The 22673-nt window shown below is 52.6% G+C and overlaps 2 protein-coding genes across 3 annotated transcripts; both read left to right on the top strand.

The window, feature by feature from the left end:
• The first annotated feature begins 3521 nt into the window (after positions 1-3521).
• COMMD4 (COMM domain containing 4) lies at positions 3522-9766 on the top strand. The gene is made up of 8 exons (XM_039238184.1): positions 3522-3580; positions 7695-7766; positions 7980-8045; positions 8208-8247; positions 8549-8668; positions 8843-8923; positions 9216-9392; positions 9475-9766. Exons 1-8 carry the CDS (start codon positions 3578-3580, stop codon positions 9513-9515), a joined length of 600 nt encoding a protein of 199 aa, XP_039094115.1. The 5' UTR covers positions 3522-3577; the 3' UTR covers positions 9516-9766.
• Positions 9767-16878: 7112 nt separating this feature from the next.
• NEIL1 (nei like DNA glycosylase 1) lies at positions 16879-22456 on the top strand. Of its 2 annotated transcripts, none has more exons than XM_039238182.1 (9): positions 16879-17541; positions 19834-19953; positions 20037-20100; positions 20374-20473; positions 20875-21002; positions 21403-21430; positions 21613-21674; positions 21801-21966; positions 22098-22455. In XM_039238182.1, the coding sequence occupies exons 1-9, from the start codon at positions 17108-17110 to the stop codon at positions 22157-22159; spliced, it is 1164 nt and encodes a 387-aa protein (XP_039094113.1). In that variant the 5' UTR covers positions 16879-17107; the 3' UTR covers positions 22160-22455. The 2 variants fall into 2 exon arrangements, with proteins under 2 accessions (XP_039094113.1, XP_039094114.1); XM_039238183.1 differs by lacking the exon at positions 16879-17541 and adding an exon at positions 17552-18256 and having other exon boundaries at positions 22098-22456.
• The last annotated feature ends 217 nt before the right edge of the window (positions 22457-22673 follow it).

The raw sequence follows: 22673 nt of genomic DNA, 5'->3' as shown, positions 1-22673 counted from the left end.
ATCACCGAGCATCCTGTATATTACTTGGCAACTCTACCCCAAATGCCAAGCAGAAAGAAGAGTCTAAAGTCTCAGTCTCCTGCAAGAGGCCTGGCCTAGAGCATGGCCTCATGGGGGCAATTGTGTGATGCTCAGTTATGGGGGGCCTGGGTGGCTCAGTTGGTTGAGTGTCTGGCTTTTGGTTTCTGCACGGGTCATGATCTCACAGTTCATGAGTTCAAGCCCCACATCAGGCCCTGAGCTGTCAGTACAGAGGCCACTTGGAGTTTTTCTCTCCCCTCATCTCTCTGCCACTCCTGGGCTTGCTCTCTCTCTCTCAAAAAATAAACATTAAAAATTATTAAAAAAAAAAAAAAAGATGCCCAGTGATTTACCGCGTCAAAATTACCAGACCTTCAAACTGTCAAGTATTATTTTTTACTTAAATCAATTCTTTTTCATCTTGAAATCATTATAGATTTAGGAGAGATTCCAAAGATAGCACAGGGAGGTTCCACATAGTCTTCACTCCATTTCTTCCAATGGTTACATTCGATAGCAACATAGTTCAATATCAAAACAATGTCAAGGCATAGCTCTACATCATTTTATCCCATATTTAGGTTCATGTGATCACCTATAATCAGGATACAGAGCTGTTCCACCGCCACAAAGAGCTCCCTCTTCTCCTCCTTTGTAATCACACCTCCCATCTCCCTCCCCCCACCCCTGCCCCAGCAGCCACTGCTCTGCTTCCCATCTCTATAATTTTGTCATTCCAAGACCATTAAATAAATGGGATTATATACTATGTTGCCTTTAGAGATTGCCTTTTTCCCCCACACTCTGCATAATACCCTTGAGATCTACCCAAGTTGTTGCATATATCTATCATTTGTTCCTTTTTGTTGCTGAGTAGTAGTTCATAGAATGGATGCCAAACAGTTTGCTTGACTATTCACTATTTGAGGGATATTTGGGCTTTTTTTTTTTTTTCCAGTTTGTGGCTATTACAAATAAATCTGCCATGAACAACTGCAAAAAGGTTTTTGTGTAGACATAATTTCTCTTTTTTTTTTTTCTGGGATAATTGCCTGAAAATGTAATTGCTAGGTCATATAGGAGGTATATATTTAGTTTTTAAATTTTATTTATTTTGAGAGAGCTAGAGAGAGTGAGCAGAAGCAGGGGAGGGGCAGAGAGAGAGGGAGAAAGAATCCCAAGCAGGCTCTGTGCCATCAGCATAGAGCTCTACTCGGGGGTTGGAATCCTTGAACTGAAAGATCATGATCTGAGCTGAAGTCAAGAGTCAGTCACTCAACCAACTGAGCCACCCAGGCAACCCCAGGTATGTATTCAAAGAAGCTGCCGAACTAATTCCTAGAGTATCTGCACCATTTTACATTTCCAATAGCAATATTCCAGAAATCCAGTTTTTTTTTTTAAGTTTATTTATTTATTTTGAGAGAGAGAGCATGAGCAGGAGAGGGGCAGAGAGGGAGAGAGAGAATCCAGAGCAGACTCACTGTTGCCAGCACAGAGCCCGAGTTAGGACTCAAACTCAGGAACTGTGAGATCTTGACTTGAGCCAAAATCAAGAGTTGGCCCCTGAACCAACTGAGCCACCCAGGTGCCCCCAGAGATCCAGTTTTAATGGCATCCGCACCAGGGTTTGATATCATCACTACTTCTTACTTCAGCTGTTCTGATAGGTATGTAGTAATATCTTACATGGACTTAATTTGTATTTCCCCCAAAGCTAGTGATGTTGGACATATCTGTTCATGTGCTTTAAATCAACTCATTTTTAATACCTAAACCAATGTATTTAAAAGGCAACTTAAGGAGCGCCTGGGTGGCTCAGTGAGATGAGCATTCGACTTTGGCTCAGGTTATGATTTCACGGTTTATGGGTTCGAGCCCCACATCGGGCTCTGTGCTGACAGCTAGCTCAGAGCCTGGAGCCTATTTCAGATTCTGTGTCTCCCTCTCTCTCTGACCCTCCCCTGCTCATGCTCTGTCTCTCTCTATCTCAAAAATAAATAAACTATAAAAAATTTTATTTTAAAAATGAAATTGTTCTTTGACATGGTATAGTATTTTAAAAATATTTTTAATGTTTTATTTGTTTCTGAGAGAGAGAGAGAGAGAGACAGCGTGAGCAGGGGAAGGTCAGAGAAGGAGGGAGACACAGAATCTGAAAACAAGTTCCAGGCTCGGAGCTGTCAGCACAGAGCCATTCGCGGGGCTCAAACCCACAAACCATGAGATCATGACCTGAGCCAAAGTTGGACGCTCAATGGACTGAGCCATCCAGTGGTCCCCTTGGTGTAGTATTTTAACACACTGTTGACTTCAACATGCTGACAGTTATGATGTTTAAAAGGCTCTTTATAAATGAGATCAATTTTAGCATGAATTGGGAAGCTTTCCATCTTTTTCTACTTATGGAGAATTTAATTGTGATGGGTTGTCCTTTGAAAGCTTGAAAGGCTGCAACAATAAAACCAGCTGGGTCTGGCTTGTGGAGGGTGGGACATGTCATCGAAGAGAGATCTCAAATTGTTCAATTTCTTCTTTGGTTATTAGTCTATTCTGTAGGGTATTTTTGGTGCTGTTGCTGTTTCGTTTTTTGCTTTTACCTCTTTTTTAAAAAAAAATTTGTAATGTTTATTTATTTTTGAGAGACAGAGAGAGCATGAAGGAGAGGGACAGAGAGAGAGGGAGGCACAGAATCCAAAGCAGGCTCCAGGCTCAGAGCTGTCAGCACAGAGCCCAACACAGGGCTCCAACCCACAAACCATGAGATCATGACCTGAGCCAAAGTCAGAGGCTTAGCACCCTGAGCCACCCAGGCGCCCCATGCTTTTACCTCTCTAAGAGGATATTGGAAACTTAGTGTTCCCAGTTCATCCTTTAAACTCACCAGTAAGCGGACTAATGCAATTTAAGACAACTTATTTTTCTTCCACTAGACTGAAAAAAACTAAGGTAAACATCTAATGTTGGTGAAGCCACAAGGCAAGTTCTGAGCATGTCAATTGTTACAGCCAATTGTAACTAAGGCAACTAAAGGGAATTCATCAAAATGAAATAAAACACTCGAGGGAGCTGGGCGGGTGCTGGTGACGTGGGCTGTACAGTTAACGAAAATTCATTAAGCTTTATACCTACAGAGTGTACAATTTCCTCTATGTGTATCTTACTTCAGTAAAGTTGTTCAAGTGTCTTTTGCCACAGTCCCCAGCTAGCTACGACGGCCCGGCTTACCCGCAGCACGCACGCAATGACCCGAACCCCGGTTCTCAAAGGAATCATTCCAAAGGCCAGAAAGGACTCCCGGGGCCCTGCTCTCTTAACACATTCAATGGCTCCCTCTCCGTCTTTTCTAGCTAAACTGGGTGTCGGCGCCGGTCAGTTCCGGGAGGAGGTTCCGGGGACACAGGGAACCGGTCACTAATGGCCCCCCGCAGCTCTGGACGCGGCGACGCGCGCCTGGCCCCGCCCCCGCCGCCGAGGCCCCGGCCCCATCACGTGACCGTCGCGTCACCTGACGCGGCGTGCCGGGAGGAGAAAGGCCGGGCAGCTTCCAGGCGCGATGGTGAGGGCCGCGGGGTGTTGGGAGGCGGGGCGCCGGGGCGGGCTGGCGGGCACCCCGAGTCTCGTCGCTGCGGCCGCGGACGGGCGGGCGCCGGCACGGGCAGGTGGAGACGGCCCCGGCCCCTGGGCAGACGCCTGGTTGCGGTCGTGAGGGCCGAGCGTCCCGCAGGCAGGGCGGGCGGGCGCCCTGGGGGCCTGGTGTCCCGTGTGCTTCCTCGGCGGAAAGGAAGGGCCCTCACCCATCGGGGCGGGAACTGGGGCTTGCCCGGGGCGGGAGGTGCCCGTTTCCCGGCCCTTCTGTGCCACCTGGAGAAGAATTAGCTTAGAATTAGGCTCGGCCTTCCGCACTGTTAGGAAGCCCTTTCGCCCTTCCCAAAGCCAGAAAGGACGAGACGCGGACTGGGGCTTCTCAACTCCTCCATGCGTTCATTCCTTCGGCTGACTTCGAGTGCCCCCTCTGGACCAGGCAGGGGGCCAGGCACTGCGACTTCAGCTGCAGGGGCCTGAATTGGCCGTCATAGTTAAGACGGGACGGGACGGGGCTGTACCTTGTGTGTAGTATTAGGAAAGGCTTCCTGAGGGTGACAGCAACCTGAGGGGCAGGGGACAGGGAAGAAACCTGGCTGGTAGCCGTGCAGTTTGTGGACGGGAGCTTAGGAGGCTTTGCGAGTGGGAGCTGTATCTTCAGACCCAGAACAGCATGTTCAAGGACCAGGTGAGAGAGAGCAGGGCTCCCTGGGTGAACGCACTTCACCTGGCTGGAGGTTAGTGACCCACGAGGCTCAACAGGGAAGCAAAGACCAAATCCTGCTGTGTCTTCGGAGCTGGGAAAAGAGTTTAGACTTTAAGAAGAGGGCACTAGGAAACTAGGAAGATCCTTTCCTTTTTTTTTTTTTTTAACAAATTTTTTAAGTGTTTTTATTTATTATTGAGACAGAAACAGAGCATGAGTGGGGGAGGGGCAGAGAGAGAGGGAGACACAGAATCTCAAGCAGGCTCCAGGCTCTGAGCTGTGAGGACAGAGCCTGATGTGGGGCTCGAACCCACGAACTGCGAGATCATCACCTGAGCCGAAGTGGGATGCTTAACCGACTGAGCTACCCAGGCACCCCTAGGAAGAGCCTTTCCAGCAGAGACTAGAGATATTTTCCTATTTTTGGCTGACTTGTGGAGGGAGCAAGGGGTGAGCAGAGAGTCCCAGTTGGGGCAGCAGACCCCCGGGAGATGGTGGTGACCTGAGTTAGGGCAGAGAGAGAGGAGAAATCAGCAGGGCCTAAGGACTAAAGGCTTGAGGGAAGAAGAAGAGTCACGTGTCTGGGCTTGGTTCCCAGGTGGTGTTGCCCAGTGGAAACCCAGAAAGGGGAGCAGTTTCAGTGGGAACAGCACTAGGGACCTTTGATAGGTGCTGTGGGAGGTGTCTGTGGGCCACCAGGTGCAGCAGGCTAGGAGACATCTAGACTTCAGGGTCTAAAGCCCAGAAGACAATCTACAGTGCAGTTATAAATTTGGGAGTCATCAGCGCAAAGATGATCACTGTAACCCTAAAAACAAGTCACCTGTCTCAGTGACGTGAGTTGGGAGGAGAGGAGCTAGGGCAGGACCTTGAGCAATGCCAAAATTTTAAGAAATTAACACAAGAAACACATTCTTGTGATAAAAAATGTAAATAATACAGAGCTGGTAGAAGACTTCTGTGGGTGGAAGTCAGGGGCCCATGAACTTGAGGAAAATCTCACATCTTAATTCTCACTAACTTCAAACTGAAATTCAGGATTGCCTTCCATCATGAATGTCAGCAACAAACCCCAGTATTAGCACCTCTGACTTTGTCACCAGTAGAAATTAAGAGGTCTCTTGCTATCACATTACAGCTGTTGACGTTGTTCATGTGTTATGCTTATTGTTTCTAAATTATAGTGGATATCAGACTTGAAACACACCACATCACCAATGTATTTGAATATTTTGATTACTTAGTTTCCTTTGCAATCCTATGTATTTTATGCATTTGAAAACATTGTTTTGAGGGGCGCCTGGGTGGCTCCCCCAGTCGATGAGGCTCCGACATCGGCTCAAGTCACAATCTCCTGGTTCATGGTTTTGAGCCCCGTGTTGGACTCTGTGCTGACAGCTCAGAGCCTGGAGCCTGCTTCGGATTCTGTGTCTCCCTCCCTCTCAACCCCTCCCCCGCTCATGCTCTGTCTCTCTGTCTCTCAAAAATGAATAAACATTTAAAAAATAAAAATATTGTTTTGAGAAAGGCCTGTAGGCTTTGCCAGATGCCAAATAAGTCTATGGCACAAAAATGTTAAAAACACCTGAAAGAGAGATGAGGTCAAGCCTGTCACTGTCCTTAACACCCCGTCACCTCACCAGCTGGCCCAGGCCCTTGCCCCAGAGTACTGACAGCAGGTGGTATGCAGGGATTACCATTTGGAGGTGGGAGAAGGAGGGTGAGCCAGCGAATGACACCCAGGCCAGCACAGGGAGAAATCCAGTGCTGTTTCACCAGGAAGGATGGGTTTGTGTCAGGTGTCGCTGAGGAAGAGGAAGGCCAGATTTAGTGACAGTCCTTTGTGACCATGGCTATAGGACATTGAAGGCCCATATAGAAGCACGAGTGCAGTAGGGTCAGGTCAAAAGGAGCAAGGGGATTGGAGGTTGAAGTGTCATGTAGCAGGTCTGTAGTGGCTGAGAAGGTGACTGGTGGGGCCAAGCAGAGGACATGGTGTTGCCAGGCTGCCTGACGGTCTGGCAGAATCAGTAGAACGTGGGTTTGTGGTGTCCTCAGTTTGTGCGGTTTTGTTCCTGGCAGCGGGAAGTTGTCCGCACGTAAGAGGCGGGGAAGGACGGCCGCATGCACTGGACGGTTGCCATGCACTGGAGCTCCGCCAGGCACACGGGGCATCAGAGTTGATCTGAGGAATGGAGGGTGTTGGCAAGATGTGGTTGACAGGGTGGGTTTGTGTTCTAACAGGAGACTGATAAATGCTGTGGAGGTCAAGAAAGGGGGATGGAGCGGCGCCTTGGGTGGCTCAGTTGGTTAAGCGCCGGACTTTTGATTTTGGTTCAGGTCGTGATCTCACAGTTTGTGAGTTTGAGCCCCACATCGGGCTCTGTGCTGACAGCAGAGCCTGCATGGGATTCTCTGTCTCCCTCGCTCTCTGCTCTCCCCCACTCGTGCCCCCCCTTCACAAAAACAAATATTAAAACAAAATAATAAAAAGGATAGGGGCAAGAATATGATTGAGAAGAGCTAGTTTATTTGTTATTTATTTATTTATTTATTTTAAGTTTATTTATTTATTTTGAGAGAGAGAACACGAGCAGGGTGGGGCAGAGAGAGAGGGAGACAGAATCCCAAGCAGGCTCTGCAGTGCCAGCACAGAGCCGAGGTGGGGCTCCAACTCACAAACCATGAGATCATGACAAGAGTCAGACACTTAACTGACTGAGCCACCCAGGCGCCCCAACTGTGTTATTAACAGCTTTACTGAAGTAAAATCAACAATGATACACATCTGTAAATGTATAGTTCGATAAATTTCAACACGTATATGTTCCTGAAAACGTTACCACAGTCCAGATCACTGGGGCACTGGCCACCCAAATTTTCCAGTGCAAGGGGCTGTTTTAGAAAGAATGGTCAGAGAACGTCCAGTTGAGCGGAGACCTGAATGAAAGGAGAGACAAGGGAGCAGAGTGTGCAGGGGGGCTGGCAAGGACAACAGGGGAGTGCCCTTGGCAACAGGAATATCAGGGAGGCCAGCGTGGTGGAGCTGGAGAGGCAAAGGAGGAGGAAGTGAGTGGCCATGACGTCATGACGAGGCCTTTGTTCTGTGCTGGACCCCCAGCACTTAGAGCAGGATCTGGCCCACAGAGGTTTGTCACGGTCAGCGTTTGCTGAGCACACGGACTCTTAAGACAGGCGTGAGAAGCAGGTTTGGCGGCAGGTGGGTCAGTGAGAGGGTTCTCTAAATGGCCTGGTAATAGAACAGGTGGCCAGAGGGCATCCATCCTGGACGGGGAGCAGGGGTCCCTGAAGAGCATAATATGGGGGACATGTGGCCACACCTCAGCCCCCCAGCCTGACCACCTGCCTCACTCTTGTGCAGAGGTTCCGGTTCTGTGGTGATCTGGACTGTCCTGACTGGGTCCTGGCGGAGATCAGCACACTGGCCAAGATTGTTGAGTGCCCAGGGTCTTCTCGAGGGTGGGAGGCAGCAGGGGCTTGGGGATGGAGGGTGGTGAGGTCACTCTGAAGTTGGGGCCTCAGTGCCCGTGGTTTGTGCAAGCCAGCTGTGTGACCCTGATCATGTGGCCAGCCCTCTCTGAGCCAGCCCCCCAGCATGGAGGGGTGGGGTGGGCCACTTTGGCTAATGCAAGGTCTTCCCCTCCAGTCCTCCGTGAAGCTGAGGCTGCTGTGTAGCCAGGTGCTGAAGGAACTCCTGGGACAGGGGATTGACGTGAGTGCAGGGCCCCGCACCCCACTGTCCCATGACCTTGTGACCTCCACTGCCCTGAGAGTGCTCCAAACCCAGGGAGGCGGGTGATCAGGACCCAGGCTGGGGTGCAAGAGGCTGGTGAGCAGGGCTCTGGCACCCCCTGAGGGCCTCCTTTCTCCATAGTACGAGAAGATCCTGAAGCTCACCGCCGATGCCAGGTTTGGTGAGTACCCCACAAAGTCTACAGACATTTGGGCCACTGTAGGTGCTCGGCCTGGGGGTTAGCACAGAGGCCCCTCCTCCCAGCAGCCTGCCCTGATCCACTTGCCTCAGCAGAGGCTCTTCAGGGGAAGAAAGGTGTTGACAGTCCCCCTGCGCCAGTGTCTCTGCCACTTCCTGGTGAGGCAGTAATAGTGCTCATGGGCTCAAGAAGGCCCAGGGGCTCTGAGCTGAAGATAGCAGGGCAACAAGGAGGTGGCCTAGGCCACAGTGACGCCCCCTACCTCACCCACGGGTCCTCCCAGAGTCGGGCGATGTCAAGGCCACGGTGGCAGTGCTGAGTTTCATCCTCTCCAGTGCGGCCAAGCACAGTGTGGATGGCGAGTCCTTGTCCAGCGAACTGCAGCAGCTGGGGCTGCCCAAAGGTATGGGTGTGGGTACGGGCAGGTGGTAACCTGTGTGCCGGGGGCCGCTGGGCAGTGGGCCGGGCCGGCCGGCTCTGAGAGGTGCCCTGCCCTGTGGTCCAGGAGCCCGAGACCTGCCCTGTGAGTAGTCTGAGCCCCTCCTGCTACTTCAGGGGACCTCTGTTCTGCCTCCAGAACATGCGGCCAGCCTCTGTCGCTGTTATGAGGAGAAGCAGAGCCCCCTGCAGGAGCACCTGAGGACCTGCAGCCTGCGTGGTGAGTGTGGGTTGGGATGGGGTCTGGGCTCCATTTTAGAAGGTGCATGGCACACGGGAGGTACTTGTCCTCAGGAAGGAGACTTGAGGAGTTACAGAGCCAGGACTGCGGACCCCAGCCCAAGTCTCTTTCCTCTGAGATCTGCTGTGGATAATCTAGCCCCCGGGAGGGATGAGAGCTTCTCAAGGATCACGCGGCCTTGAAGGGTGGCAGGCTGCCCCGGGTGTGGGCTGTGTGGCTCTCCATCCAGCCCTTGATCCTGAGCGCTTCCCCCTTCCCCCTTCTCTCACAGTGAACAGGCTGGCGGGCGTGGGTTGGCGGGTGGACTACACGCTGAGCTCCAGCCTGCTTCAGTCAGTGGGGGAGCCCATGGTGCATCTGAGGCTGGAGGTGGCCACTGCCCCTGGTGCCCCCGCCCAGCCTGTGGCCATGTCCCTCTCGGCAGACAAGTTCCAGGTCCTCCTGGCAGGTGAGACTCAGCTATACCTGGAGGGGGAAGGGTCCCCCCCACACCCCGGTGCTGCCCACCTATGCCCCTCTTCCTCTTGCAGAACTGAAGCAGGCTCAGACCCTGATGAGCTCCCTAGGCTGAGGAGATCGGTGTTTGGGGCCCCTGTGGAGCCGCCTTGCCCGTGTCGAGTTGCTGCCCTCCGGACTCTTGAGGGGTGGCCCCAGCTCCAGGACCCTGGAGGCCTGGCCTCCCAGATCTCCGGCTTGCCAGGTTACCACATGAGAACTCAGCATAAGGGTATGAGGACTTTTCCAGCATTGCTGTGCCTCCCCCGTGAAAGGCATTTGTCAACAGTTTTCACGAGCAGGAAGAATAAACAGAAGTGTAAAGGAGTGTGTGCACAGGTTTATTTTTGGGTTCAGATGAAAAGTTTTTGTGAGAGAAGCCAAGTGATATGCAGACCTCCCTGGCCCATCCCTCATTTCCTCTCTCCATCTGCTGGGTGAGGCAGGTCAGGGGTGAGGCAGGACCGGGACCGAAATGAAACAGCTTGTCTGTAGACCAGAGAATCAGGGTTCTGGTCCTCAGTCCCTGACGCTAGTGGCTCTGCCCTCCGGGCTGGCCTTGTCCTCAGGCTGGCAGCAAGCACGTGACCCCAGTGCCAGATGGCCCAGAGAGAGAAAGGAGAGAGCCCTGGTCTTCCTGCTATCTTCATTTAGAGAGAGGAAGGCCCCCCCCCCCGCCCCCCCAGCCACTCATTGGCAAGAACAGTGGGGTTAGGGCCTGAATGTTTGTGTCCCCCCTAGAAGAAGCCTTAACCGCCCAATGAGATGGTTTTAGGAGACGGGGCCTTTGTAGAGTAATTAGGTTTAGATGAGGACATGGGAGTGGGGCCTTCATGATTGGATTAGGAAACACAGGGACTCTCTCCACAAACGTGTATTGAGAAAAGACCACATGAGAACAGCAAAGCAGAAGATCCTTGCCAAGAACCACATCTGCCAGCTCCTTGATCTCAGACTTCCAGCCTCTGGAACATGAGAAATAAATGTGGTTTGAGCCACCCATTCTGTATTTTGTTACAGCACCTTGAGCTAAGACAGGTCTCAGATTTTCCTTTTGCTTCATGTGTCCTGGGCTGGGTGCTGGAGACCGGCAGCCTGGGCCACGCCAGCGCAGATAGCCCTGACCAGCGTGCTCTCTGGAGCCAAAGGACCAGGAAAGGGGCCATCCAACAGGACGGGAAGCTTCCAGATCCTCGCCGCTGGCCTCCAGTCACACCACAGAGAAACTGCAGTCCTTTTCCATGCCTGCCCGCCAGCCAGCAAAGGCTGAGTGGGAGCCCAGATTCCCACCGAACCTGGCAGCAAGGAGGTGGCGTCCTCTCCCCCTCCCCCCGGTGCTGTGTCAGGGGAGCTCTGCTAAAAGAGAAGATCTAAATAAGATCCAGAGTCTCAATACCCCCAAATGTCCAGGATTAAAAAACGAGAAGCCAAGAACCAAGAAAATTTCAACTTGAATGAGAAAAGACAACAGATGCCAACAACACCAGGATAATTCAGACTTGTATGCCAAGGGTTTTGTTTTGTTTTTTTAATGTTTTTATTTTGAGAGAGCATGTGAACAGAGGGAGGGCCAGAGAGAGAATCCCGAGCAGGCTCCATGCTGGCAGCACAGAGCCTAGCATGGGGCTAGATCCCACAAACCATGAGGTTGTGACCTGAGCTGAAGTCAAGAGTCCCACACCCAATCAGCTGAGCCCCCAGGCACCTCTATGCCAAGGATTTAAAATATTTTTTTATTTAAAAAAATTTTTTTTAACATTTACTCACTTTTTTTGACAGACTGAGACATAGCACAAGCAGGGGAGGGGCAGAGGGAGAGGGAGACACAGAATCTGAAGCAGGCTCCAGGTTTGGAGCTGTCAGCACAGAGCCTAACTCAGGGCTCGAACTCACAAACCCTGAGATCATGACCTGAGGCGAAGTCAACCCCTTAACCGACTGAGCCATCCAGGCGCCCCTCTATAGCAAGGATTTTTTTTTTTATTTAAATAAAGGTTGGGTTTTTTTTAATGTTTATTTTTGAGAGAGAGAGAGCGTGAGCAGGGGAGGAGCAGAGAAAGAGGGAGACATGGAATCTGAAGCAGGCTCCAGGCCCTGAGCTGTCAGCACAGAGCCCAAGGTGGGGCTCGAACCCGTGAACTGTGAGATCATGATCCGAGCTAAAGCTGGAGGCCCAAACCGACTGAGCCACCCAGGTGCGCCTATGCCGAGGATTTTAAAGCAAGCGGCATAAAAATGCCTCAAGTCTTAACAAAACAATAGAAGATACAAGGAACCAGATAGAAGTTTTAGAACTGAAATCTGAAATCAAAGTGAGAAATCAATGGATGGACTTATTAGAAGAAAGAATCCATGGATTTGAAGATAAATCTTAGAAATTATCCAATCTGAATAACAAAGTAACCTGGAAAATAAGCGCACAGAAACCAATAAAACAGCCTCAGGGGCCTGCCGGACTATAACAGAAGCTCTAATATTCATGCCTTCAGAGTCTAAGAACGTGAGGAGCAAGAGGGTGGGACAGAAAAAGTATGAAAGAAATCATGGCTGAAAATTGCCCCAGCATGGCCAAAGCTCCCTAAACCTAGAGTCAAGAAGTGGAATGAGTCCCATACGGGTGGGACCCTCAGAAATCCATGCTGAGTTACATCATATCATAACATCAAACTTCTGCAAACTAAAGAGAAAAAAGTCTTGAAAGCAGCAAGAGAGAAATGACACTTTACCTTCTTGGGGGATAAACTATTCAAATGATCGTGGACTTCTCACCAGAAACCATAGAGGCCAAGAGGAAGAACACAACATTTTTCAGGCCCTGAAAGAAAATTTCAACTGAGAATTCTCTATTCTGCAAAAATCACCTCAAGAATAAAGAAGTCAAGATATTCTGAGATGAAGCGTAACTAATATAATTTGTCACCAGCAGACCTAAAAATAGAAAGACGAAAGGAGGATCTCTAAACAGAAGGGGATGATGCAGCTTGGAACATCTGGGAGGAAGAGCAATGGAAGGAGTAAGACCACAGATATAGTTAGACTTGAACATTTTATGTTCCCTTCGACAGTTGAAGCTAAATGTGTAACACATGGATGTGGTCTCAGAGTGCATAGAGGGAATAGTTAAGGTTTTTATAAGCAGGAGAGGGTAAAGGGAGGTAAGGTTTCTACACTGCACTTACTGCCTTGATACCCACGAACCAGGACAAATACGTATCTAGAACAACCACTTCAGAGTCTGTGCAATGTAATACACTCGAAAGCAGGATCGAGTCAGCCTGGAATTCAGGTGGCCCACAGGAGAGCAAGAAGACAAAAATTGAGAAGTGGAATAAACAAAATTAAAGTGGCAGGCAAAAAGTCAGAAGGAAGTTCAAAGTCTCCTCAACGTTTAATATAACCTTGATTTCCCAGGTAGCATTCCATCCTCTGTGGTGTCACAGTCCCACAGGTACTTCTCTCATGGCTGTTGTAACATGGATTGTAATTTTGTGTCTAGTCATTTGCCTCCTTTACCATTCTGAGCTTCTTACGGCTGGGAATTGTGTTCCCATGTTTGTATAGCCCCAGTGCCTAATAAAGCACTCCTTCAATAGGTGTGGGAAAAGATAAAGACTTCAGCGGATTTAAAGATGTTGAAAGTAAAACAATCCTTGAGTGTGTAATAGGAGAGTCTATAAAAGACAAAGTCCATCTCCCCCAAACCAAATCCATCCTAATTTTGTCACCATTGGATGTCACTGCACCAAATTCTTAGTCTGAAAATTGATAATTCAAGGGGAGGAATTCAGATCTATCCTGTGTTTTTAGCATTTCCGGATGTCCAGATAACCTGTACAGCTCTTCTTTACAGAAGAATTCTGGCTAAGGTAGAAGGAATGACAGAAAACCACCACTTTGTAACTCCCAGTTAAATACCTGAGTGTGAAGCAAGGATCATCAAGGATAATAAAGCCCTGAAGTGAAACATTTAAGTGATGTGAAACTGAATATTTTGTGGTTGCTAAAGATTCCCCTCCCATAAACAACCCAACCTCCCTCATTTGGTAAATGGATAAACACACTGGCACAGCTACACAGTGGAATACTACTCAGAAATGAAAAGAAAAGAACCAATAAGCAAAATGACACAGATGGATCTCAAATGCATTATGCTAAGTGGCGACTGGCTGGCTCAGTCGGGGGATCTTGCAACTCAATCTCAGGGTAGTGAGTTCCAGCCCCATGCTGGCCGTAGACCCTACTTAAAAGTGAAGTAAAATTATTTTTTAAAATGCATTATGCTAAGAAACCAGACCCAAAAGGCTATATACTGAAGATTCCATTTATATATGGAGAAGGCAAGAACCTTAGGGACAGGAAACAGATCAGTGGTTGCCAGCAGGGGGGGGTGGAAGTATTGACTATTTGCGTAATGGAAATGTATTCTCTTTGATTGTGGTGATAGTTATGTGAATGTATGTATTTGTCAAAACTCACACTCTAAAATGGTGGCGAATTTTACTGTATATAAATTACACCTTAATTTAAACAAAACGAAACAAAAAACAACCAACAAAGAAATCACCCCATAGATTGCTTAGTGGGCTCAAGGTGTGAAACATGCCTTAACAAAGCACAGGTCTGGTTATCACAGCCTCACCCGTGATCAGTTTCAGCTGCACTAAAATGGGACAACCAGATGTTGGGTGCCTCCTAATGTGAATTTGGAGTACAGAGCAACACCCAGGAGAGAACTGTCTAAGAAAATGTTCAGACAAATCCAGAATGTGAAGGGGCATCTCAACTGGCTTAGACTCCAGGAAGGTATCATGAAGATTAAAAAAGAAAAAAAAGGGTGAGGTGGGTGGGAGAGGGTGGATCTGCCAATATAAAAAACGATTAAAGCCAGGTGCCTGGGTGGCTCAGTTAAGCATCCAACTCTTGATTTTGGTTCAGGTCATGATCTCACAGATGGTGAGTTGGAGCTCCACCTCGGGCTTTTTGCTGACAGCATGGAGCCTGCTTGGGATTCTTCTCTCTCTCTCAAAATAAATAAATAAAGTTAAAAACATGATTAAAGAGTCATATAATCCTTGATTCAACTCTGCTTTGAACAAACCAGCTATGAAAGACATTTGGGGGACAATTAGGGAAATTTGAACATGGGCTTGTTATTAGATGGTATTAATTTTATTAGGCATAATAAATGTAGTGTGGCTTTGTAGGATATTGCTTTTTAGAGATGCATGTTTAGGTATTAGGGATGAAATGTCATATTTTGAAGTTTACTTCAAAATACTTCCACCAAAATAAATGAATGGCTGTAGGAGGAGGAAGCAGAAGTAATATGAAGGGGCAAATCAGGGGTATGGGCCCATCGCCTGTGCCTGCTCCACTTAAGATGGAATGCAGGCTCCTTCCAGAGATCTCTTGAGACCAGACCTGACCTGAACTTGTTTGTGTGTCTGTCCTCACCTGCCAGCCCTCCCCCCAGCCCCACTCCAGCCACACAAGCCTTCTTTCAATGGGCCAATGCTTTTTCTCCCTGCAGACCTTTGCCCTGGCCTTTCCTCTTTCCTTCCATCTGGTCTATAGTCTTCTTGGCCCCCTCCCCCACCCCCATCTCCTGAGGACTCTACCTAAGTGTCACCTCAAAGAGACCCTCCCCCAAGGAACCATCTGAAGTGGGTTCTGCTTCTCTGCCCGCCTTTTGTTGCTCGGCTGCACTTGCCACCGGGCAGGTGGTGGTGATGTTTCTGTTTATGTGTTCTGTCTGTGTGTTGACATTTAGGGGCCACTACCGGGTCCCCAGGGTCTTAGTTTATCACGCACCTGGGCGCACCCAGAGCACAGCTGCAGGCGCCTGGGCCTTTGCTGCTGTTTCCTGCTGTGAGTGCGACCCCGTCCAGGACTAGCCGGGTGACTTCCTACCCCCCGCCCGCCAGCTGCGGAGACAGCTGCAACCCGGGACGTCAGACCGACCCTGATCCCGCCGGCGCCGGGCAGCGGGAAGCCAGGTTCCTCAGCCACCTCCCAGCCAGGTGACTGCCCCCAAACCTTTCCCGCACCGGAGCCCCCAGCCCACCCCGCCCAGCCTCTGCCACCCACCCGAGAAACTACACTTCCCAGCAGGCGCGGGAGCGGGGACCTCGGCTCCCAGCGTGCTCTTAGGCGCGGCCCGGCCCCCCGCGTTAACCCCTCAATGGCTGCAGGCTGGCGGAAGTGGCGCGGGGCGCAGGTATCCAGGGGCTTGGGGAACAGCAGAGCTGAGGAGGGGATGAGATTGGGGGTCCTTGGGAGGAAGAAACCTGAGGTTAGCGGAAGCCGGGCAGCGAGGAGGAGAGTGAAGGGGAGGCGAGCACTGCGGGGGGACGGGGGGGATCCCGCTCCGGCCCCCGCAAATTAGGAATCTGGAAGTTCACCTTTTCCCAAAAATGAAACTTTCGGGTGCCAGGTCCCGGACGGCGCTGAGGAGGAGGACACGGGTAAGGGAGTCTGCCCTCGCTAAATGCCCCCGTCTGTCCCATACGCAACTTCACTTGAGCTCGGCAAGTCCAGGAAATGGAGAGTTGCAAACTCCCCTCCCTCGGCCAGGCGGGAGGGGGCGAGGGTGAACTAGTGGAGTTTGTGCCCCTCCGCCCGGGGAGCTGACCTGGGCGTTTTCCTGTGACCCTCCTGGACCATGGCCTGGAGCTCGGGAGCCCTTCCTGTCACCCCTGTCCTCCCTCTGAGTTGTGGGGACCTGGCTCCAGTGCAGATGTGCCTGGAGACTCCTGCCTTCCCTCCCCCTTGTCCTCACTCTGGTCCTGACCAGTAGGTGGTGGCAGGCTGGCCAAGCGCTGCCAGCTGAGTCTCCGATCCCTGATTTCCCAGGAGGGGTCAGGTTCACTCCCTCAGTAGTTGTGGACCAGATGCAGGCCAGCTCCTAAGAAATGGAGTCATGAGCCAATTGAGCTTGCACTCTGGGTGGGGGTGGAGGTAGAGACAGATAACTTCAGATTCTGGGAGTGCCAAGAAGAAAAGAAAACTCTTCTCTCAAGTATCCCAGACAGAAGGGACAGCAGAGGCAAAGACATGGGGATGGGAAGACCATGTGCTTGGAACAAGCAGTGAGGGGCAGTCTGGGAGGAAATGAGATGATCGGATGGGCCCAGGAAGGATCTGGACTTTATTCTTTTTTTTTTTTTTTTTCCTAAATTTTTTGTTTATTTATTATTGAGACAGAAACAGAGCATGAGTGGAGGAGGGGCAGAGAGAGGGAGACACAGAATCCGAAGCAGGCTCCAGGCTCTGAGCTGTCAGCACAGAACCCGACGAGGGGCTCGAACCCAAGAACCGTGAGATCATGACCTGAGCCAAAGTCGGACGCTTAACCAACTGAGCCACCCAGGCGCCCCAGGACTTTATTTTAAAAGCATGGCAGCCCATGAGAGCCCATAGAAAGTGTTAAGTGAGGCAGAGTCCTGCTTCCCCAGCCTGAGCTCCACAGTGCCCAGCACTTGCAGGTGGGGAACAGATCTTGCGACCAGGCCAGCTGACATTTCTGCCAGTCCTAGCTGGGTGCGGCCCCCTCTGATCCTCAGGGTTCTCCTCTGTAAAATGGGCTGATAATTTGTACCTCACGAGGTGACACTTGACCCGACCTACTGTCATCCTCCCCCCACAGGGCCCAGCCACCCCTTGCACAGAATGCCCGAGGGCCCTGAGCTGCACCTGGCCAGCCGCTTTGTGAATGAGGCATGCAGGGGGTTGGTGTTTGGCGGGTGTGTGGAGAAGTCCCCCGTCAGCCGCAACCCTGAGGTGCCCTTTGAGAGCAGTGCCTACTGTATCTCATCCTTGGCCCGCGGCAAGGAGCTGCGCCTGACCCTGAGCCCCATGCCTGGGGCCCAGCCGCCGCGGGAGCCACTGGCCCTGGTCTTCCGATTTGGTATGTCCGGCTCCTTCCAGCTGGCACCCAGCGAGGCGCTGCCAGCCCACGCCCACCTGCGCTTTTACACGGCCCCGCCCGGCCCCCGACTCGCGCTTTGCTTCGTGGACATCCGCCGCTTCGGCCACTGGGACCTTGGGGGCGAGTGGCAGCCGGGCCGCGGGCCTTGTGTCTTGCTGGAGTATGAGCAGTTCAGGTAGGCCCAGCACCAGGTGGGGTGAACCGGCTCGGGCTCCGGCCTGGCTCTGTTAGCGCCTCACTGGCCGATGCGCAGTGAGTCTAGCCCCCTCTGGCCCTCAGTCCCTTCATGTGTGGACCAAGACAGTGTCCCTTCCTGGGGACAGCTCCCTGAGCGAATGGATGTGGAACCCCAAAACTGACGTGGGGGTGGGCAAAAGGAAGGGTAGGTGTGCCCTGAGGACATGTGGCCAGTTTGAGTCAGAGCTGGGGATCAGCATCTCCTTGCTGCACTCGGGAGGTTTGAGAAGAAAGGTGAAGGGGCTTTAACCACCTGGTAAGATGGGAGGCCAAGAAGGAACGGCTTCAAGGGGGTGGGCAGGGGACTGCTTGCCTGATGACATGGTCTCTGAATCAGGTTTGTGGTCTCCCATATTCTGCCTGCCCACTGGTCTGTGACAGCCCCACGGTGTCCTCTGTGCGAGGGGTAACAGCTGGGACATAATGCGTGTCACACAGGATGGCACAGCGTCAGCCACTTCCCTTCCTCTAAAGGTGAACCGTGTACGGGTTCCTATTTCGTGCCAAGCCCTCCTCTACGTGTTGGGGTACAGCAGTGATCAGGACAGCCACGGCCCCTGCTCCCACAGAGCTGAAGTTCAGATGGGGAAGGGGGACAAGGAAACCAAGCAGATGAATTCCAGTAGATACAGGCCTGAAGGAAGATCCAAGAGGTAGAGAATGACTCTAGGCTGGGGGCGCACTGGGGGGATTAGGAAAGGCCACTGTCGGTGACATTGGAGCTGAGGCCTGCCTGATGACAAGGCTCCAGGCCTGCAAAGCTGTAGGGGAAGAGCAGTGTAACAGACAAGAACCACAGACGTGAAGGCCCACAGTAGACCTGGCAACTCCTCCCTTCCCTGGGGACGGCATGCTTTCTGTTGGTCCTTAGACTTGGTTGCCCGAGAGCGTGGGTCAGGGCGTCTCTACCACCACAGAAGCCACTCGACTCCTGGCCTTCTCAGGCATGGCCCCCAGTGCTCCCCGGGGGCGGGGCTGTCACCATGCCGGATTCTTCCCAGCTTACCTTGCCTGGGAAGTCGTGCCCCATGCTAACTCTGCCAGCTGGCTCTGAAGTTCCCATCACCCGTGGAGCATCGCAGTTTACTTGGTCTTATGGCGGGGGAGGCTATGGGGGACCTACGCCTCTCAGTGATCTGACCACCTAGGCGACTGTCCCCTCTTCCCTTTACCCCATACTCTGTCTTCTGGCCCCCACTTCATATGCTCCTCACGCCCATTACTGAGTCAGTCTTGCCATGGTCTTTTCCCACAAAGAAACAAGATGCGTTCCCCAGCCTGAGCTCCACAGTGCCCAGCACTTGCAGGTGGGGAACAGATCTTGCGACCAGGCCAGCCGACATTTCTGCCAGTCCTAGCTGGGTGCGGCCTCCTCTGATCCTCAGGGTTCTCCTCTGTAAAATGGGCTGATAATTTGTACCTCACGAGGTGACACTTGACCCGACCTACTGTCATCCTCCCCCCACAGGGCCCAGCCACCCCTTGCACAGAATGCCCGAGGGCCCTGAGCTGCACCTGGAGGTGGGGTGGGGGCTGCTGGGACACTCACTGGCCAGGACCTGCCACCACATACCTGCTACACAGAACCAGCACCAGCTTCCTTGGAGATCTTCAGGGTCTTGAGAACAGCTGACTCCACCAATGTCAAGTCCTCATAGCTAACCAATCACAAGCTCTAGACAGGGAGTTTCAGACTGCAGGCAAAGTCTTGAATCTGAGGACTTTGGTGATATATGCACAACATATACAGGCTCACGTGTGTGTCCTTGAACACATTGCTTTTGATTGGTACTTTTCACCTTTCATAGTGAATTACAGCCTTATATTGATGTTCCCATTTAAATTTTTTTAAATGTTTTTATTTCTGAGAGAGACAGCGTGAGCAGGGGAGGGTCAGAGAGAGAAGGAGACACAGAATCCAAAACCGGCTCCAGGCTCTGAGCTGTCAGCACAGAGCCTGATGCGGGGCTCAAACTCACGCACCGTGAGATCATGACCTGAGCCAAAGTTGGACGCTTAACCCACTAAGCCACCCAGGCGCCCCTTGATGTTCCCATTTAACATATAGGAAAACGGAGGTTCCTGCTGCCAAAATAGCACTGAGGCCGGGAAAGGGGAATTGGGACTCCCGCGTTCCTTCCCCTTGCACCCAGGAACAGACACTCCTGTGGCAAGGCATTAGGGATGGGGGTATAGAATGGGTCTCATGGGCCCAGCTGTGTTCCTCCAGGGAGAACGTATTACGAAACCTAGCGGACAAGGTCTTTGACAAGCCCATCTGTGAGGCCCTCTTGGACCAGAGGTTCTTCAACGGCATTGGCAACTATCTTCGGGCAGAGATCCTGTACCGGTCAGCAGGCAGGCCACAAGGACTAGGGAGGGCTGGGTGCGCCCACATCCCCCACTGCTTAGCCTCCCTCCACCCCACTGCAGATTGAGGATCCCCCCCTTCGAGAAAGCCCGCAAGGTTCTGGAGGCACTGCAGCAGCGAAGGCCGGTGAGGATGCAGGAAGGGATGCCCTGGTACCTACCTTACCCTAACTGTGTGGGCGGGGCCAGGTGTCTCCAGCTTAGCTCAAGCACTTCCTTTCTTGGCCTTGGGTCGGTTCCCTTTCCCTGCAGTGTGGGGGATGGGGGGTGGGAGGGGGCTGCTGATGAATGATCTCTGAGTCCTGCCAAGCTCTGGGGCTCTGCTCCCAGAGATTCAGCTGCCTTCTCAGTGGTCATGTGTCTGGCTGACAGCCAGGTCCTGCCCCTGCCCCTTCTCCAGAGCCCGGAGCTGACCCTGAGCCAGAAGATCAAGGCAAAGCTGCAGAACCCAGACCTGCTAGAACTGTGTCACTCGGTGCCCAAGGAAGTGGTCCAGCTGGGTGAGGCCTGGAGGGCAAAGCCGGCTGACTACCTCTGCGGCAGCATGTGGTGTAACCCCAGGGCAATTCCTGCCCCCCCTGGGACAGGGATGTCCTGTCGTAGATCTAGTTGTTACTAAATGGACTCCGCCTCCTCACTTGTTAGGTATCTATGTCCTCTCAGGTGCCCACGAGGCAGGCGGGACCAGGATTACTAACCCCTCTCCAGGTTGGGAAAGCATTAGCCCAGAGTGGGGAACACACCAGCCTGAGGGCATGCACAGCTGGAGGAAGGAGAGCCTTGGCCCTCTGACTCAGCCCCTCGTCGCTATATAGCCGAGGTCTGAGCCAGGTTGACCAGGCTCCCCTCCTCTCAGCCTGAGTCAGCCCTCTGACTTCTGCCCGGTTCCTCTGTCCCACAGGGGGCAAAGGTTACGGGCCGGAGAGCGGGGAGGAGGACTTTGCTGCCTTCCGGGCGTGGCTACAGTGCTATGGCATGCCTGGCATGAGCTCCCTGCAGGACCGGCGTGGCCGCACCATCTGGTTCCAGGTTTGGGCCCCGAACTCACACAGTTAAATGCAAGTCCCGAGGAAGCTAGTGGGGCACTAGCTGTGATCTGGGGTCACAGTGGGGCAGGAGCTGGGGGCTCTGAAGTGGAGATGCCCAGGGCCTGTCAAGGCCCCCAAGGGTCACACTGTGCCTGATGGTCTATGTCTTCCCTGTGCTGTGCCCCTCCCTCCCTCAGTCCCAGGGTCCCAGCTAGCAGAGCAGCCCAAGGCAGGGTGGCCTTGTTGATGACGCTCTCACCTGGGGAAGGCGGGGTGGTCAGAGAGGCTTCTGGTTGAAAAGCCCCACCGATCTGGAAGGATGGTATGAGCTCTGGCTCTCCAAGAGGAGCTACCTCTGCCCCAACCAGGCTGATCCCTGAATTCCCCTCATTCCATTTCAGGGGGATCCTGGACCCCTGGCACCCAAAGGTAGGCTACTCCTAATGTGACAAACTAGGACAGCACAAAGAACTAGATGCCTGCAGGAACTACCTCACCCTTCCCCATCCCAGTCCCCACTCCACCCCTGGGGGTCACCCCAGAGGGGGAGAGTCTGCAGAAAGGGGGCTGAGGCCACAGCCCCCTCCAAGCCCAGTGTCAATGTCCTGCAGGGGGCAAGTCCCGCAAGAGGAAATCCAAAAGAGCACAGCAGGATCCTGAGGACAGATTGGAGGTATGGCTCTCCCTCTGCCATGGCCACACCTCCCCGGTGCCCTCCCTTGACAATGGGGGGCAGTGGTGGGTCCGAACCAACCTCTGAACTGCTCACTGAGCTCCTTGAGGACCTGTATCCCCTCAGGACCCTCTCCTTCCAAGCACTGCCCCTTCCAGAACACGTGGGGCACAGAGAGGCCTTCCTGAGCAAACTACAGCCCAGCAGCCCGAGGGGACCAGCCTCCCGCAGGACCCAGAAGTCCCTCTAGTCCCTAAGAAAGGAAAAAGGAGGGGGCGACCGACAACCTCAGGTGGGCAACAGGCCTTCCTCAGCATCGTCCTGGGGAGAGGAGGGGCACCACCAAATGGCCTCTGCAGGGGGCTGGTGGTCGGGGGCCTCAGCCGGCCGTCTGAGCTGCCATCTCATTTGTCCTCCTCCCAGGCCACCGCAGACCCCGAAAGATCAAGGCTGACACCCCATCCTCAGAGAATGGAGGGACCTGAGCCTCTTAGCAGGAGGGTCTCCTTGCTCGCACCCACCCCTTCCCTCTGCCTTGCACTGGAGCAAGGGCCCTGGGCAGCTTGCAGGCAGCAGGCTGGAGCTGAGGGCACCTGGATGCCCCGGGCCTGAGGCCGTTCCCTGCACAGCTATGAATTTGTGTTCCCCACCTTCCCCATTTTTTAAGCCCATGAGAGAAATACTGTAATTTTTTATAAACTAATAAACTTGAACTTCTTGGCACTTCTTGGGCTGGCTGCAGAAGGTGTGGGAAGGCCAAGTTGGGAGGACCCGCTGCCTGACCCTGAAAACAGAGGAGAGCCACTGGGGCAAGGCAGACTGAGCCCCATCCCAGTCCTCAGGGCCCTGGCCCTCCGGGAACAGTGTGCCTCTGCAGGTACAGCCTCTCAGAGGTGGTGCAGAGATCCCGGCCCCCAGCAGCCCCTCGGGTCCAGAACTCCCAGCACTGCGACTGGTTAGTGCTCCTCTCCTAGTGGGGGGCTAGTCAGCAGCCCTCCT

Source organism: Hyaena hyaena, unplaced genomic scaffold (genome assembly GCF_003009895.1).
Source record: "Hyaena hyaena isolate Hyena2069 unplaced genomic scaffold, ASM300989v1 scaffold_137, whole genome shotgun sequence".
Classification (NCBI taxonomy): domain Eukaryota; kingdom Metazoa; phylum Chordata; class Mammalia; order Carnivora; family Hyaenidae; genus Hyaena; species Hyaena hyaena.
Note: the sequence above shows the minus strand (reverse complement) of the source record. Positions and strands in the feature narration are given on the sequence as shown.

What these genes read in the sequence shown, in the direction of transcription:
- COMMD4 (XM_039238184.1), top strand. An exon ending in TCAGCACACTGGCCAAGATT is followed by an intron (nt 7,767 to 7,979) that starts GTTGAGTGCCCA and finishes CTTCCCCTCCAG; the next exon opens with TCCTCCGTGAAGCTGAGGCT. An exon ending in GTTCCAGGTCCTCCTGGCAG is followed by an intron (nt 9,393 to 9,474) that starts GTGAGACTCAGC and finishes TTCCTCTTGCAG; the next exon opens with AACTGAAGCAGGCTCAGACC.
- NEIL1 (XM_039238182.1), top strand. Translation starts at nt 17,108, where the DNA reads ATGCCCGAGGGCCCTGAGCTGCACCTGGCCAGCCGCTTTGTGAATGAG. An exon ending in CGGGCAGAGATCCTGTACCG is followed by an intron (nt 19,954 to 20,036) that starts GTCAGCAGGCAG and finishes ACCCCACTGCAG; the next exon opens with ATTGAGGATCCCCCCCTTCG. An exon ending in GGGGCGACCGACAACCTCAG is followed by an intron (nt 21,967 to 22,097) that starts GTGGGCAACAGG and finishes TCCTCCTCCCAG; the next exon opens with GCCACCGCAGACCCCGAAAG.